The following is a 15,288-nucleotide window of genomic DNA, read 5'->3' as shown; positions in this document are numbered from 1 at the left end:
TGCAACAAGAAGTTACCTTTTGTATATGATTTTATGCAAACACCAAAACATGACACTATTACTTTACACTCAAGTGAATGGAGTGCAAACACACAAAAGTAGGAATTTAAGTAGCTGCAGTTACAGTATATGTTGGTGTATTTGTATTATAGGCTATATACATCTGGCTTCAAGCTATATTATGCTAAAAGCAATTCTATAGATGTAAAGTCCAGAGATCATTAGTAGAGAGGAGACTATGAGACAACCACGCTCTAAAAACAACATGCACTAGACATTTGCATAACAACATTACACGCTGTTGCCTATTGCTTTATAATGAGGATGACGTACACTACCAATCACAATCTCTCATTCATATTTTTTTTCTTTATTTTTACTACTTTCTACATTTTATGTACATAAATATATCAAATATATGAGGCAAGATGTATGAAATTATGTAGCAAAGAAAAAAGTTAAGTAACTACTAAAAATCAAGCTAAAAAAAAAAAAATAAATAAATAAAAAATCGATAAAAAAAAAAAAAGATCTGAATACTTCAATATCAGTGTGAGCTTGGTCTCTTTACTGCGAGGTACTCAGATATATATATATATATATATATATATATATATATATATATATATATATATATATATATATATAAAATTCCATATATATATATATAAAATTCCATATATATATATAAAATTCCATATATATATATAAAATTCCATATATATATAAAATTCCATATATATATATATATATAAAATTCCATATATCTTTCTTACTTCATATATTTGTCTGTCTTCTGTATGTATATTAAATGTAGAAAGTAGTCCAAAAAAAGAAAAAATGGGGATCTCTATGGAAGCCCGCCACAGAAAGTCGAAATTACGAGTTTTAAACTCGTAATTATTAGTTTTAAACTCGTAATTATGAGTTTAAAACTCGTAATTAGGACTTTTAACACTACTAATTATTAGTTTAAAATTTGTAATTTGGGGAATGTAACATTTACAAAATGTGAACCTTATCAATTTTGATTAAATGTATTTGGTATTTTAATAATTTCCTCAATAAACCAGCAGGGGTTGTGACAAGCGAGCACTCTGCTCAGACCAGGAGGACGAGCGCTCACAGACCCAGACCAGAGCTCATGAGTGGTCAGAAAAGCGCTCACGGCACAAAACAGTGGTCAGAACAGCACTCAGGGCCAAATGATTTGTTCAAGATGCCAGAAACTTTACTGGAGCTTAATTTATTCATTTATAAAAGTACGTAGATGATAAACACAACAGTCCTCCTCCTGTCTCCCCTGCTCTGTACACTTAGTTGCAATGTGCTACAAGCTCAATCAAGACTTTGAAACTCATAATCAGTAGTTTTAAAATAATAATAATAATAATTACGAGTTTAAAACTCGTAATTTCGACTTTCTGTGGGGCTTTTTTTTCCATGGCGGAAACGGGCTTCCATAGATCTCAGATCTAAATCAAAACAAGAAAAACAGTAGTGCTAGCCAGTATCCCAATAGGTGTGAGAGGACCCATTAAGGGCCTGAACGATTATGCAAAATATGACTCTGGCACAGTTTGTACTTTGTTAGCTAGGTCTACACAAACAGAAACTGCATACAAACAGATGTGTTAAGTTTCAGTGTAGCTAGCTCCCCCTCTAAAACTATTGTCCAGTTGACTATATACTACTGCTATAATAACAAATAATGTGAAAAACACTTAAACTTGACTGGTACTGTATGTTATAATAAACAACATTGATATTCAATGAATTAAATTGGAATTTCTAATTCAAATAAAAATTATTTGTGCTGTCTATAGTTCCTACAAAATCAATGGTAACCTCTGGACCCAATAAAGTAGCCTATAGTAGAGTAGAATAAGGTTATATGCAATTGAACTGGCTAAAGTGGATACTTAATGTTTTATTATGGAATTTTAGTACATCCAAGGTGAATTGATAAAAAATGACCAAAATTGCAAACAAAAAAATGCAAATTTTTGTTAATGTCAGTCCCTGAGTCGATAATAAATTTTAATAGTGAACAAATTGCACAACGGCTTATTTTTCCTCATAAAGTGCATTAAATTGGGATATTATATTTACAAAACCTATATTATTTTGAAATACAAAATAAATCTCTTTAAGTTCCAGCAGCAAACATTTCATACAAATAATAATTTCTTCAAGTTTTGTGTAAAATCCTTCGAAAGTTGCAGTGGTTGTTTCAAGACAGTTTGTGATTGACAGTCCTTTGAACCAATCGGAAGACAACATTCCGCCTTGATGCTTAGATTGACAGTTATTTAAGCCAATCAAAACACATCATCCGCCTTCATATTTTGATTGACAGTCTTTAAAGCCAATCAGAACACTGCATAGTTGTAGGCCTCCCCGTAGCCCGCCTCTCGTAAGTACTTTCCCACATCCAGCGGCTCCGGGACTCGCAGGACCGTGCTCCCATTCGCTGTCCTCTCTCCAGACTCCAACTTACGGATGAGTTCAGGCACAGAGACCCGCTGCTGGGGACTCCACTGGCAGCACGATTTTATGAGTGAATATCTGTTAAAAAATAAAGGCAATGAGATTATAATTTAGCCAGAGAAAGATTGGACCAACCTTAATTAACCGCTAGCTATCTAATTAAGTTCGGCTAACAGTTTTTTTTTTGATAATTTTGTAGCTTTGTTGTTGTTGTTCCAATATTACAAATCGATATCAATGTCTTAAATTGGTTAATTGGTAGTTAATTATCGTTAACGGTTTTTATGAACATTAGCTAAGTTAGTTCTACTTAAATTAAAATAACTTTTCAGACAAAATGGAATATATTTACTTGTTGTTAGAGCAAAAGGAGGTTGAATTCTGTCAGAAAACTTTGTCCAATTGTCATAAATAAACTTATATTTTGTTGTGAACCATTAGGTATTGGAAAATGTATATTAATTTACTAGTAAACTACTGCAACTACTCCTACTACTGCTACTCTAAAGGCTGAGGTTTAAGGGTAAAGTTGTTCAGAAGTGAATAATCTAATAATTGTTGTTTAAAAGTGTGTCTTACAGTGCATTGGAGCAGGAGGCTGGTTTCTTCATAAACTTTCCTCTCTGAAGATACTGCAGCAGTTCTGTGGCCAAGAGCTGAGGGAACGGTGGGTCTCCTAAAAAAAGATAATACAGGTGTAGTGCCAAAAGATAGTCTACTTTATCAGGTCAAAATCACTTCAAGCTGCAGATACTCACCTAATGTGATCATTTCATAGAGCAGAATGCCTAAAGACCATCTGTGGAGAGAAGCCAAAAATCTGAATTAAATTTAATACTGATTAAAATAACATTAGAGACAAATTATACTGCTCATTTCACGTGACCACTTAAGCCACAATTAAAAAAAAAATCGTATTTATTTTTTTTGCGGCTTGTAATTTTATTTCCTGTTCCTATTCTGACATTACACCAGGTAATTATATCAGTGTTACCTAGCAACTACCAGCCATTATATATTTTGGGGCAAAGCTTGTCTAATTTACAAAATCGGCATTTGACAAATTAAAATATATGACAATACTTCAACTTTGTTAAAAAGGGCTAGAGAAAAGTGCTTCCTTGGCTGGATGGAATTTTGTGTGTCCCTAGTGTAGTGTGATCAGCATTGTTTTAGAACATTTTTTTCTGTTTTTTCTTCAAAAACCTCTTGCCTCTTGACAGATGTAAAACTATGATAAATATTACCACTATCTGAGTCAGAAATAGACACATACAAAAACCTGTTCTAGGCACTCGAATTATAGAAGTGACACTCACACATCACTGTTCTTAGTGACTCCATTCCGGGCCAGTACTTCCGGTGCCTGCCACTTCCGGAGCTCCATGGCCTCCTCGGCCTCCCCGGCCCCCCTCTCACTCCTGCGATACGCCGATCCCAAACCCCACAGCTTCACGGTCAGATCACGCCCCACCAGGACACTACGGGCTGCCACGTTCCCATGGACGCACTGCTGAGAGTGGAGGTAGTCCTACATGACATGGGTAATGTTAGTATGGAATTAAACAACACAATGTGCATTTTCAAGTCAAACTATAGAATCAAAATGACTGACCAGAGCTGAGGCCACTTGTCGAGCCATGGTGTAGACTCTTTTTTCAGTCATGTCACATCCAGGTTCAGCGTTATCCTATGGGAAAAACAAGGTAGTTTATACACTTTTATGGAGGCAGAACATCACCTGCATGATTGCATGGAAATAGAAAGTCATTAGAACATTTAGAACATTCTCAATGGAGACAGAGATGGTTTATGCCATATTATGGAATATTATAGCCAAATGAACATTCAACATTCAATCAGCAGGAAATCCTCTTTCAGGCCATAAAAGAGTCACAAAAAACATGCTTTTATTTTATCTATGATTTTTATAGCAAAGAGTTTCACTATATTAAATGCAGCACCTGTAGTGCATCCCCAAGAGTCTGCTAACATGTTAAAAATGTATCTTAAAAAGTGAAGCGGCTTCAAAACAACAACCTCATCAGTAATAGATACACCGTAAATTTTGTCAATGTTTTTATTACATTAATTGAACTGAAACCCATTAATACCTGTATATTGATTCTGTACATTTCTGTAGGCTGTGTCTTTTTATATGAATAAAACAAAATCTATCATGTACCTGTCTGCATTTCCAGAGGAAGCTGAGCAGGTCCCTGTGGTGTAGCTCCTCTGTGACCATCATGAACGGAGGCTGCACTGTGACCACTCCGAGTAGAGCCGGGACGAACGGGTGAGGGCCCAGACCAGAGAGGAACGAGGTGAAACCCATAAACTGATGCTTGTCTGCCTCTGTCACCGGATCTGAACATAATTTGAAAAAAAAAAGAAACATTCTAAAAACACTATTAAATCTTCCAAAAATCAAACCAATATAAAAAAAAAAATCCCAACAAATACTTAGCTATAGTTGGTGTGTAATAGACAAAAAGCATACGATTATTTCAAAATAATACCACTCAAGTAGAAATAAAAAGTGTATAATCAATGATTTAACATATAAGCAAATAAATATACAGAAATGCTTTAAATTAAACGTACCTTTGAGTACTCTTAGGATGACATCTTTTTGCTCCATCTGCGCCCGGTACAGAGATACAGAGTTGTCTGGTTTCATGAAGAAAGTCTGAGGCAGCGCTGTGACCTCACTGAAGCCTCTGTGCTGCCTCTCTGTGGCTGTGCGTGGTACTGCAGACATATTAGGCTTGGCATTTGTTTGTGCAGAGTTCTGAACTGTCATCGGCACCTCCTCATGTTCAAGAGGGTTTATGCCAGCTGGAGCTACAAAGGAAAAAAAGAAGAATTATATATGAATATGTTTGGTAAGTATCATTATAAGGTAACTATAATGTTATATTTAGTTACATTTTCTTAGTAAAAATAGAACCAACAGTGCAGCAAAACACCTCACACTAACATTAGGCATTTTTTTAAGTTTAGATTTTAATCAAAACCAAACTAAACAAATAATACAAAATAGTTATATTAAAGAGGAGGTATTTTACTTCTATGGGGTATTAACTGCTAACACATAATATATTTAGATCACCACGTTTCCTTTTATTGTTATTATTGTATTAACATGTTTTATAAGCTTCACTTTTTTTTTAATGCTCTGAGTGTCCCCTTACATTAAGTCACTCCCCCTTCAGAGCGCTATCACGTTATAGTCAGTGTGCATCCTGCTAATGAAACTACTGCTCATCACGTCAGGTTTGTCAAGTTACTGTGTACAGTTTTGTATCATTTGTATATTTATGGGGAATTGTCATGTGGGATCATGGGTGATGTGGGCTTGTGGGCTGAGCTCAGAATCTTACAGCTAACCTAAAGGAAGTTTTGAATAAGGCCTGGGAGAGATTGTTAAAATACTGAAACAAGCTCTTTAGGCATGTTTTTGATGAGGGAACAACATGACAATAGCATGATGACATGAAAGCAAACAAAGAAAATTCAATTCTGTCAACTGGACAAAAGTTTTAGAGTAAAGACGTTTGACTGCTCACTCAAGCCATTTCAGATTACTGGTGGACACTGTCTTCTTTCAGTCTGAAGGGAGAAGCTATCATTCAGGCCTCTAAGTGGTTTTCTCACACCTATTAGCACACTGGCTAGCACTATTGTTTTCCTTGTTTTGATCTAGAGCTGAGGATGGAGATATAAATAGGAGATAACTGATGTCTGGAAGAAAGCTAAAAAAAAGGATTTTGCATAAAACCCCCTCTATAATAAATTAACGTTTTAAGGCATGCATTTTAAACAATTTTATAAGACAAAACTTGAAAAAAAAATCCTCAGCTTGTGATGAAAATATGTTGCCAAAGAAAATGACTAAATTTTAGACCATCATGTCTAATTTAATATTTGGTTGAATTTTGAAATAGTGAGCAAAGATATGTCGTTTTACTCACCGTCTATGCCTTGTAGATGACTCCGGTGCCTGTTGCTTCTTTGCGGGGAGCTGTTCTGATGCTGTCTGTGATGATTGGTTTGCCTGTTGTCATGGTGATAGTTGGCGTGATGGTTGGGGTGGTTGTTGTCATGGTGATGGTTGTGATGGTGATTCTGATGGTTGAGTGGCTGATTTATTTGATAATGTTTGTAGTTGTTGATCAAAGGGCTTTGTGAGGATTTCTTTTTATTGCAAAATCTCAGCAGAACTAGACACAATAGAAAAATAACAAATAAAAATAACAGGATGGTCGGGACGACGATCACCTCCACCTCGTACTCTTTAACAACTGAAACACAAGAGAGCACATCCATTTAAAACAATTTGAAAAAGTTTTAACAGTGACATTCATGTGAATTTGAGAGTTAAAAATGAGGTTGGTCTAAATTTGACCAACAACTACTGAAACAAGTTTCCTTCAATAAGTCATTCTCTTAGTCATTTTATTAATTGTTACAATCAATCAATGAATGCAGCAAACAGCTTCCTAACTGCTGTCCTAAAAGGGCAATTTGGTTTGCAGCTCTTTGGTCATAAACAAAAACAAAAAAATGTATTAACATGTGTATTTTTTATAAACAAATTATTAAGAATCTGTAATTGCATACAACAAATATTTTTATTATGTCATAAGCGAGTGAGCTGTCATTAAACTGCTGTTGAACTCAACCCAAACTTTATTTTTGTATAGAACATGTACAAAAATCATATCACATGTTTTTTCTGCCACTGTTTTGATGTGTTTATGCCTTACTTTATATTAGTTATATCTGCCTATCACTCTCTCACACTGAGCAACAACTGGAGTGGTTGGGGAACAGCGTATGTCTGTGTTTTAGCATAGAGCTGCCTTAAACAAAAGAACAGTGGCTCAACATTGAACCATCTCCAGACAGACAGATTTTAACAGTTTAACCTGCCCTGTGTGTTAAACCTTGTCCTCTACACTATTATGATGTCATCTAAGTACTGTACATTCAAGTACATGCATTTCTGCAGGTATGACAATGAGAACAGGGAGGTGCTTTGTTTTTATTGGTCTAATAATATTTTCTTGTGAGGCAGCTCTTGTAACCCAACCCATGTACACACACTACATTCACCGGTTTCTGTCTTGCCTGTTCAATAGCTTGTGTGACAGAGACCAAACTGAATGTGTACAAAACTATTCTACTGGCCAAACATTTCCTGTAGAGGTACATTCTTAGGTGTGGCAATTATACAGTTTAACCAATAACTCATTTTAAAACTAATTTTGAAGTTGAGCTGCTCTGACAGTTAAAGCTTAAATTCCTCTTTGCTTCAGATTTGCATAGAGGAAATGTGACTGAATTCTGTCATGAAAATATTGTTGAATTAATATTAGGTAACTGTTTTCTCATGCTCTGGTATCTGCGCACAAAGAACAAATTAGAACTGCACTCCATATTGACTAGTAGTACTATTTAAATGAGAGCATACCTGCTAATTAGAACAAGTAAATTTAGAAGTGTTTTAAAGTAGGCCTGTTTATTCATTTTATTTATGTGAAAATCAACTATTCAAATCAATATTATTCAAATGTATTAATTAAAACAGCTCTCTCACCTAACTGAAAATTTATCCAGGACAGTTTGATGAAATATGTACATAATATTTAGGAAAGAAATGAAAGAATTCAAATTAATATTCAGATTGAATTTATATAAGAGAATATTATTTTTTATTATTTTTTATGTTGCACTTGGAAACTTTTAATTCATAAGAATATTCTACTTTAAATAGCTGCAACTGATATTTTTACTGAAATGCCTTTAGTTCTGTTGGAACGTCGTATCCTGAGTGATTTGATTGCATCGTAGTTAATAGGTTTCTTTTTAATAGACTCTTGTTGTAGAGAACAAAATGGGTGTTCTTACTGCAGAGCTGGTCGTCAGGGGCGCACTTTTCAGTGGTGTTGGATGACATGCTGTAAATGAAGAGCAGATCAACATAAGTCACACAGTTAAACTAGAGCTCAGCATTACCTCTGCTCAGCACAGCCCGAAGCCTTTAAACCCATCACTGACAGAACAGAAAACTCCACTACCGTCTCTGATCTGCCATATACCTGATGTCTCAGAGGGACGTCATGAAGAGAAGAATATATTTTTGTTTAAAATCTTAACAGCAGTCGCCACACAGGGCTTCACAAAGTGTAACCAACTGAAGCAGTTTGAAAATCAAACAGTTAAACAGCTTTGAAAACACTGAAAACTTATAAGCCTTAAAAGAAAATGTGCACTGTCCAATGTTTTGTTGTCAGTGTATGCCCTAGGGCCAAGGTACGTCTTAAAAAAGTGTTAGTACAAAACATGCTGTGTTATGGAATTATATAGGCCAATGTTTTATGATCAGGATTAACATACAAAAGATAAATTATTAACTTAGTATTATAAGAATCATAGCTTATTAAATCACTTAAGTTTTGCATTTGGATTTTTCTGTTAAACCATAATCATTATTTGCAGTATTTTAATTTCTTATCAACTGTAATTCCAAGTGTATTCAGCATATTTCAAACATACAAACAAACACTTTATTTATTATAAAAAATAAGTTGAAATTAAGTTGAACTTCCTTGTAGATTCTTAGTCATTAGTTTAGGCTGGCTGATTCACTGGAGCATTGAGCCATTACTTTAGATAGCTTTTGTTGTGAGTTAATTATGCTGTTAGATTTAGTGTTAGTTTTTAGTGTAAACATAAAATAAGTTGGAATTCTGAGTCATGAGTTTTACTGCTGGCCTGAGCGATTATTTTAAATAGCTTTTGTTACTAGTTAAAAGTGAGTTGAGTAACTGCCAGATTGCTTAATTACATTTCCACTTAGAACTGAAATTACCCTGATCACACATGCCTGACCTATTGACATAATTCTAACACTCTTTTTGACTTTTACATCTCATTTGTATAAGAATATTCACTGTAACTCGAATCTGAGTGAAATGAAACCAGTGACATGACAATGAGAGTTTCAGTGTCGTATGCAAACGCCTGAACTGCTGCTGGTGGTAAACTTCATTGTTGCTGTTCATTTGAGCTCATGGGTCTTATTTGTTTTTGTCACGTCGGGATTTGTGAACTGAAGTCCTCTGTGTTTGATTTGTTTAACAAATGTAGTCAGGCTTTAGGTGATAAACAGCATAGAGCACAGACCTTTTTTTCAATGGCACAGAGATTCTGAATATAATTGTACAAAGACAAGTCAATCTTTCTAAGTTGTCTATATCTGTTTGGTTAATTAAAAATCATTCAGCTTCCTTGTTATGAGTCCTCTCCTGGCAGGTGGAGCAGAACAACATTAAACATTTAAACTAGATTAATTTAGTTTAAATGCTTAATACATTTTCTGTCTACAAATATGTGGCATTAGTTTAATAAAGTATAGTTTGCAAAAGTAATATTGATACTCCAGGATCACATAAAGTACCCCTACTGCTGCTATTGCTATGGTCAGGGGTGGAAAGTAACTAATTACAAGTGCTCATGTTAAAACCTCTACTTGTAATTAAGTATAATTCTAACCCTGTAATTGTAATTAGTTACATTTAAAATCACTGTGTACAGCACAAATCTCAGTCGTTCTAATCCACGGCCTCACCACTGTATCTGCTCCTTTCTAAACCAGCACACATGCTTGACATTATAAATACATAATTGAGTACTCTTTTAGGCATGTAACTGTACTTTTACTTGAGTACAAATTTGCAGTACTTTTTCCACCACTGGTTACGTTCTAAGTGCAGGTTAATATTTATTCTTTAGTACATAACTGTAAAAGTAGTGGAAATAATCCAAATTTCACTTTCAAACACATGTGAGTAGGTGATTAAAATCTTGTTCTTCCTATCTCTTTTCTCCCTCTTTCATCTTAAGTGTTTGTTAAGTGCCAAGTTGACATTTGCAAAGTGTGACTACATCAACTTGACGTGAAAGCCCTGTCAATGCCCCTGACTGTAATGTTCACACTCTCAGCCAATCAGAGCCTCTACAAACTCACAAAGAAACTGCTGTCTCACGGTGACTTCTTTGAAACAAATGTACTTTTTTTAGAGCTGTGATTTTTTTAGTATTATAAACCCTGAAACACGAACTGTTAAACTAATACAAAAATGACATGATTTCCAGAACATACAGGGCTACACAACAGGACTCACTTGATACAACACCAACACAACAAATGAAAGGCTGGTAGAAAAAATTATGATCATTCTGTTTGTAGGACTTCAGCCCATTCAAAAGATCAAATATTTTGGATTGGATCGTTAATTTCTATGGCAACAATGTTAGATTTTCAGCCTTCTGCAATTTATGGAGGTGAACATACATGGACATTTGACTGTTAAAACTGTTGCCATGGTTGTGTAAAACATCCAGTGGCAATGACATTATTTTATATTATACTTGACTGGTTAATATTAACTGTTATGTGACATTTTATAACATAAACATAACAGATTATGTTGCTGCTTAAAATAGTTGGATAGTAATAATATAATATTTAAAATCGTCCTTTTACACAGCTCCTCCATCACTCAGCTATGAGGCAGTGGGTCAGCAGTTTTCTAGTCATTTGGGTGAGTGGCAAAATATTCACTCAAGTGTTTGTCCAGTTGACAGAGTTATATTTTCGTTTCCTGTGGCTACAATAGTCACATATGCAATAATAAAAATAATAATAATAATAATAATAATAATACATGTTCTCTTCCATATATTTAAGATGATATGTTGTTATTGTTCCTTAAAAGTTTTTGGGATTTTAACTTGTGTTTTCTTGTAATAAGACAAAAATAATATATAAAGAAATATGACAATATACATTTTCTAAATATGCTTGATTTTTACCCCCGCGTCCTCGAAAGAGATTCCTGGACACAACAGTGGAGTGTGGCTTGTATTATTAGGACATAGTGCTGCCACATGCTCTGTCCTATTGACTTGATCCATGTCACTAAACCAGCCTGACCACATTTCACTGTCACATTTAGAGCTATGAGAATGTCCCAGCAGCACACAGCTACAGGCAAAACACAGCCTCGCCAACCCACAACATATGTCACCTGTTTAAAGTAGGACTAAGGGTTAAACCAACAAAATATATAAAGACGCTGTCAATGTGAAGGGCTTAATTGCTTTAGCTGAAAATCTTTTTTTAAAACATTTAATTCACTCATAATATTCTTCGTTGTAGTAATAGTGACAAATCCTTTACATTTTTAACTAAATGGAATATTGTGTGTAACCCATATGGCGTGAATCAAATGAGAAAACTATATTCTGGTGGGAGTGAAAAAAGGCCATTATTGGTTTATGTACGAAGGAACCAATAATAATTCAAGGGAAAAGCGCTAAAAATATCAAAAATATATTTGTTTGTGAATATAATAAACAAAAACATTCACTGTTGTTATTATTAAAATGTTGTTATAATATAATGTTCTTCTTTACATTTGCCTGTACGTACTATATTACACAAGTATGTTTTATTAAGTCACAGATTTCAAAATAAATACATTTTAAAGTTACTCAAAGTACAATTTCATGACAAGCTTTTAAACTTAAATCTTACCTTGTAATGATGTCTGTTTAGTTGCCCCACTTCTATATGGCCAAAACATCTAATTCCTTTTAGCAAAGCCCAAGACTGTCAACAAAACTCCACCGTCCAGGCTCTCCTGGTCTCAGTCCTTCCAATATTCTCTGCAGATGCATTTGTGAGATACCACACTATTGTTCTGTTGTTCTGTGCTGCTCCTTGTGTATTTATGTCACGTCTCAGGTTGGCCACACCCACAGCGTTAGAGTTTACACTGTCACACTGTCAGTTTCCACCTGCATAAACATCAGTGAGGTTCATTAGGCTCAACCAGTATGGGAAGGACACACAGGACTCTCTCTCTCTCTCTCTCTCTCTCTCTCTCTCTCTCTCTCTCTCTCTCTCTCTCTCTCTCTCTCTCTCTCTCTCTCTCTCTCTCTCTCTCTCTCTCTCGACATGTTTTCTTTCACATTCTGTCTAAGAAATTTGAGCAAAGAGAAATATATAAATAAAAATGACTAGAAATACTTTAATACTTAACTTTACAGGTCAGTGCATTTTCTTAAGTATATTTTTTCATGTCATGCTTTCACTTATTTTAATTTGAATTTTTGCATTTCTTTGCTTTTACTCAATTGATTACTTTTTCCACCACAACTGTTTACTTTCATAATTTACAAGATAACTTAAAACTTGTAAACTTTCTAGATTACATCAGTTATAGAAAATACATCTTTCATATACCATATTTTAATATCATGCAATTAAAACTATTTTAAAAAATACAGCAAAAATGTAATTCAGAATGTACTTAAAAAATATTTAAATAAAAAAAAACAACTAAAAAAAGGCCATAATCTTTAATGTGTTATTTCTGCACCTTTTTCATCAATGCTATGGTCCATTCATGTTTTGTCCCTTTAATATCAGCCAAGGCACAATCTGACAGATTCCCAATGCACTGATAAAATATTGTCTGAATATTTTTATTGAGAAAATAAAGTATGATTCATTTCCCCACTTTGTGTTGTAGCTAAATCAGCGATTCAGCCCATGGTTACAGTGGGAGTCACGCAGAAGTGTGTTTTTCTGTTGGATCAGTAAAGTTGTGCGACATAAAGTGGTTCATATTGTGGGCTGAAGTGTGAACAGAGGTGACACTGGCAGCTCATTGAAGACTGTATCAGTGTTGACTTTAAGACGTGTGGTCAAACACTTTGAATAGTGATGACCTTTGACCTGAGCTGCTACCTGTTACTCGGGACACACCTCAAAAGTGAGCAGTGGTTTCACTCAGGTTTCATACGGAGCCTTTCGTCCTGTCAGTGCATTTAGGGAAGGGCACATTACGTCACTGATATGAAGCTATTATTAAACACCATATTTACTTTTATATTCTCCCACAAGTCATTTTAAGAACAACTTAAGAGGCAAGACAACTTAATTATTAATAATAAGTATAAAAACATAAAACTCTGTCTGGTGCACTTTAAATGGCTCTGTACTGCTGCTGTGGAACCCCCCTGTGAGAGGAGACCTGTGGCTGGAGTGTTGCAGGTTGCAGACGGATCATATTTGTTTGTGTGGATGGACAGTTTACGTGTGCGCTGCTCTGTGTGTGGGGTAACGCTGAGACCTACGGCCGGTTGGTTATTTTTGGGTTAGTGACAGCGTGTCAATGGCCGCAGATGCATCGGAAAGGAAGGCTCTGAGGTACAAGCAAACTCTGGTTAGTCCTCTTTATTCTGCTCCTTAACTTCTGCAGTATTTGAGTTTATTACGTGGCAGATATTTCTAGCTCTACTCCTCCTTTAGTTACTTAAAGCCAATTGGTTGTTGGGAACAGTGAAATGCATAGTGCTAATTTTGTCCTGTGTTTTGGACTGTCCTTACGTATGCTGTCGACATGATAAAGACCTATTAGAGGATGTTAAACAACGGGGTCATGACAGGTGCTTTTCTGGGTGCACCCCCTTCACCCCGTGCTTGCCGTGCAGGCTCCTCGTGCACACGCTTCGCGTGCTCACTCTTAACATGCACACACTTCCTGCGTTTCCACCGGCCCCTGCTTTGCTCCGCTTTCTTCAGCTCATTCCTTTGGCAGCGCTCTGTCTTAGCACGTCCCTGTTGACTTCTTTCTCATTGGAGGTCAGGTTATTTGGAAGTGACAAAGTGCAGAGACATTGTTGGTAGATGTTAAATGTCAAGTGTCCCTCCATGTCTGTGTCAAACACTTTCAGATGTTTGGGGCATGACTGCTAATTGATGTGCAAATGTATGTCCTCCTATAAAGATGTTTTAAATAGGTTTTGGATGGTTATGGAATACAATTACAATTTCTGAGGCAGCGTTGCAACATTTTTTTTTTTTCTGGTGGTAGGTCTGCAACCTGCTTGTGTCCATGGAGATATTTTTGCTTTGCCTACAATGCTCCACAGTGTGACATTCAACTTATTTATATTGTATTTATTCAAATACTGGAAAAACAAAGCATTTCTATTGTGAGTGGGGTTTCTTCTCCACAGATCTGACCTGTAACATTGTCTGGTGTCATGTCCTTGTTGCCATGTAGATATATCTAATGCTATATTCCTACAATGCTACATTCCAGGACAATAATTCAGCAATAATACCACCATGAAGATAAGCAAGTGGCGGACCCTCCATCACATAAGTTACGTAGTGCAGCTTTAAACCAAAGGTGGATATTACTAAAAACTGACCTGGGTCATGGATAAGTAGCATTAGAAATACTGAATACTATGGTATGCCTTCATATAATATTCTATCTACACGTTAGTATTTTTCAAGGTTCTTTTTTGTTATTCGAACGTGTGAAAAAAACATGAGAGTGAAAAGAGAGGCTTTATTCAGAGGTTTAAACTGGTACAACCATCATCCAGTTATCAAATGAAATTTGAAACAGAAGGTTTGAAATAGTCATAAATGAGGTTTTGAGCTGAAGGCATGTTGTCTCTTAATGAAGAATAATTTGATGAAGCCTCTCAGTTGAGATTTAAAATGCTTTCTGGTCGAATAGAAAACTCAAGATTACAGCTTTTGATATGTAACATTTACAGAGGGAATGCAAAGGCAACTTCTGCGTTATTTCATAATCGTATTGTGAATTTGTGACTTTTATGAAACGGGAACATTATACTTCTGTAACATGGTATCGTATGTTGTTTTACATTTCGTCTTTCTCTTTTTTAGTTCCTCCTGTC

At 35.3% G+C, this 15,288-nt stretch overlaps 2 protein-coding genes across 2 annotated transcripts in view; one reads left to right on the top strand and one right to left on the bottom strand.

The window, feature by feature from the left end:
* Positions 1-994: 994 nt before the first annotated feature.
* On the bottom strand, positions 995-12,265 carry styk1a (serine/threonine/tyrosine kinase 1a). The gene is made up of 10 exons (XM_033975111.2): positions 12,098-12,265; positions 8,404-8,453; positions 6,465-6,794; positions 5,095-5,334; positions 4,676-4,857; positions 4,106-4,180; positions 3,810-4,021; positions 3,249-3,289; positions 3,070-3,166; positions 995-2,568 (listed from the first exon to the last, which is right to left on the bottom strand). Exons 2-10 carry the CDS (start codon positions 8,450-8,452, stop codon positions 2,373-2,375), a joined length of 1,422 nt encoding a protein of 473 aa, XP_033831002.1. The 5' UTR covers position 8,453; positions 12,098-12,265; the 3' UTR covers positions 995-2,372.
* A 1,372-nt stretch (positions 12,266-13,637) lies between these two features.
* LOC117378313 (chloride channel protein 1-like) overlaps positions 13,638-15,288 on the top strand; it is a 41,190-nt gene continuing 39,539 nt past the window's right edge. The window contains exon 1 of the mRNA XM_033974902.2: positions 13,638-13,793. Coding sequence (XP_033830793.1) covers positions 13,743-13,793 — 51 coding nt within the window. The 5' untranslated portion in view covers positions 13,638-13,742. The remainder of the gene's footprint in view (positions 13,794-15,288) is intronic.

Source organism: Periophthalmus magnuspinnatus, chromosome 11 (genome assembly GCF_009829125.3).
Source record: "Periophthalmus magnuspinnatus isolate fPerMag1 chromosome 11, fPerMag1.2.pri, whole genome shotgun sequence".
Taxonomy (NCBI): Eukaryota; Metazoa; Chordata; class Actinopteri; order Gobiiformes; family Gobiidae; genus Periophthalmus; species Periophthalmus magnuspinnatus.
The sequence above is the reverse complement of the archived record's forward strand: the minus strand, read 5'-3'. Positions and strand labels throughout refer to the sequence as shown.

What these genes read in the sequence shown, in the direction of transcription:
- styk1a (XM_033975111.2), bottom strand. Translation starts at nt 8,452, where the DNA reads ATGTCATCCAACACCACTGAAAAGTGCGCCCCTGACGACCAGCTCTGC. An exon ending in CCCTGACGACCAGCTCTGCA is followed by an intron (nt 6,795 to 8,403) that starts GTAAGAACACCC and finishes CTTGTGTTTCAG; the next exon opens with TTGTTAAAGAGTACGAGGTG. An exon ending in CTATGAAATGATCACATTAG is followed by an intron (nt 3,167 to 3,248) that starts GTGAGTATCTGC and finishes ATCTTTTTTTAG; the next exon opens with GAGACCCACCGTTCCCTCAG.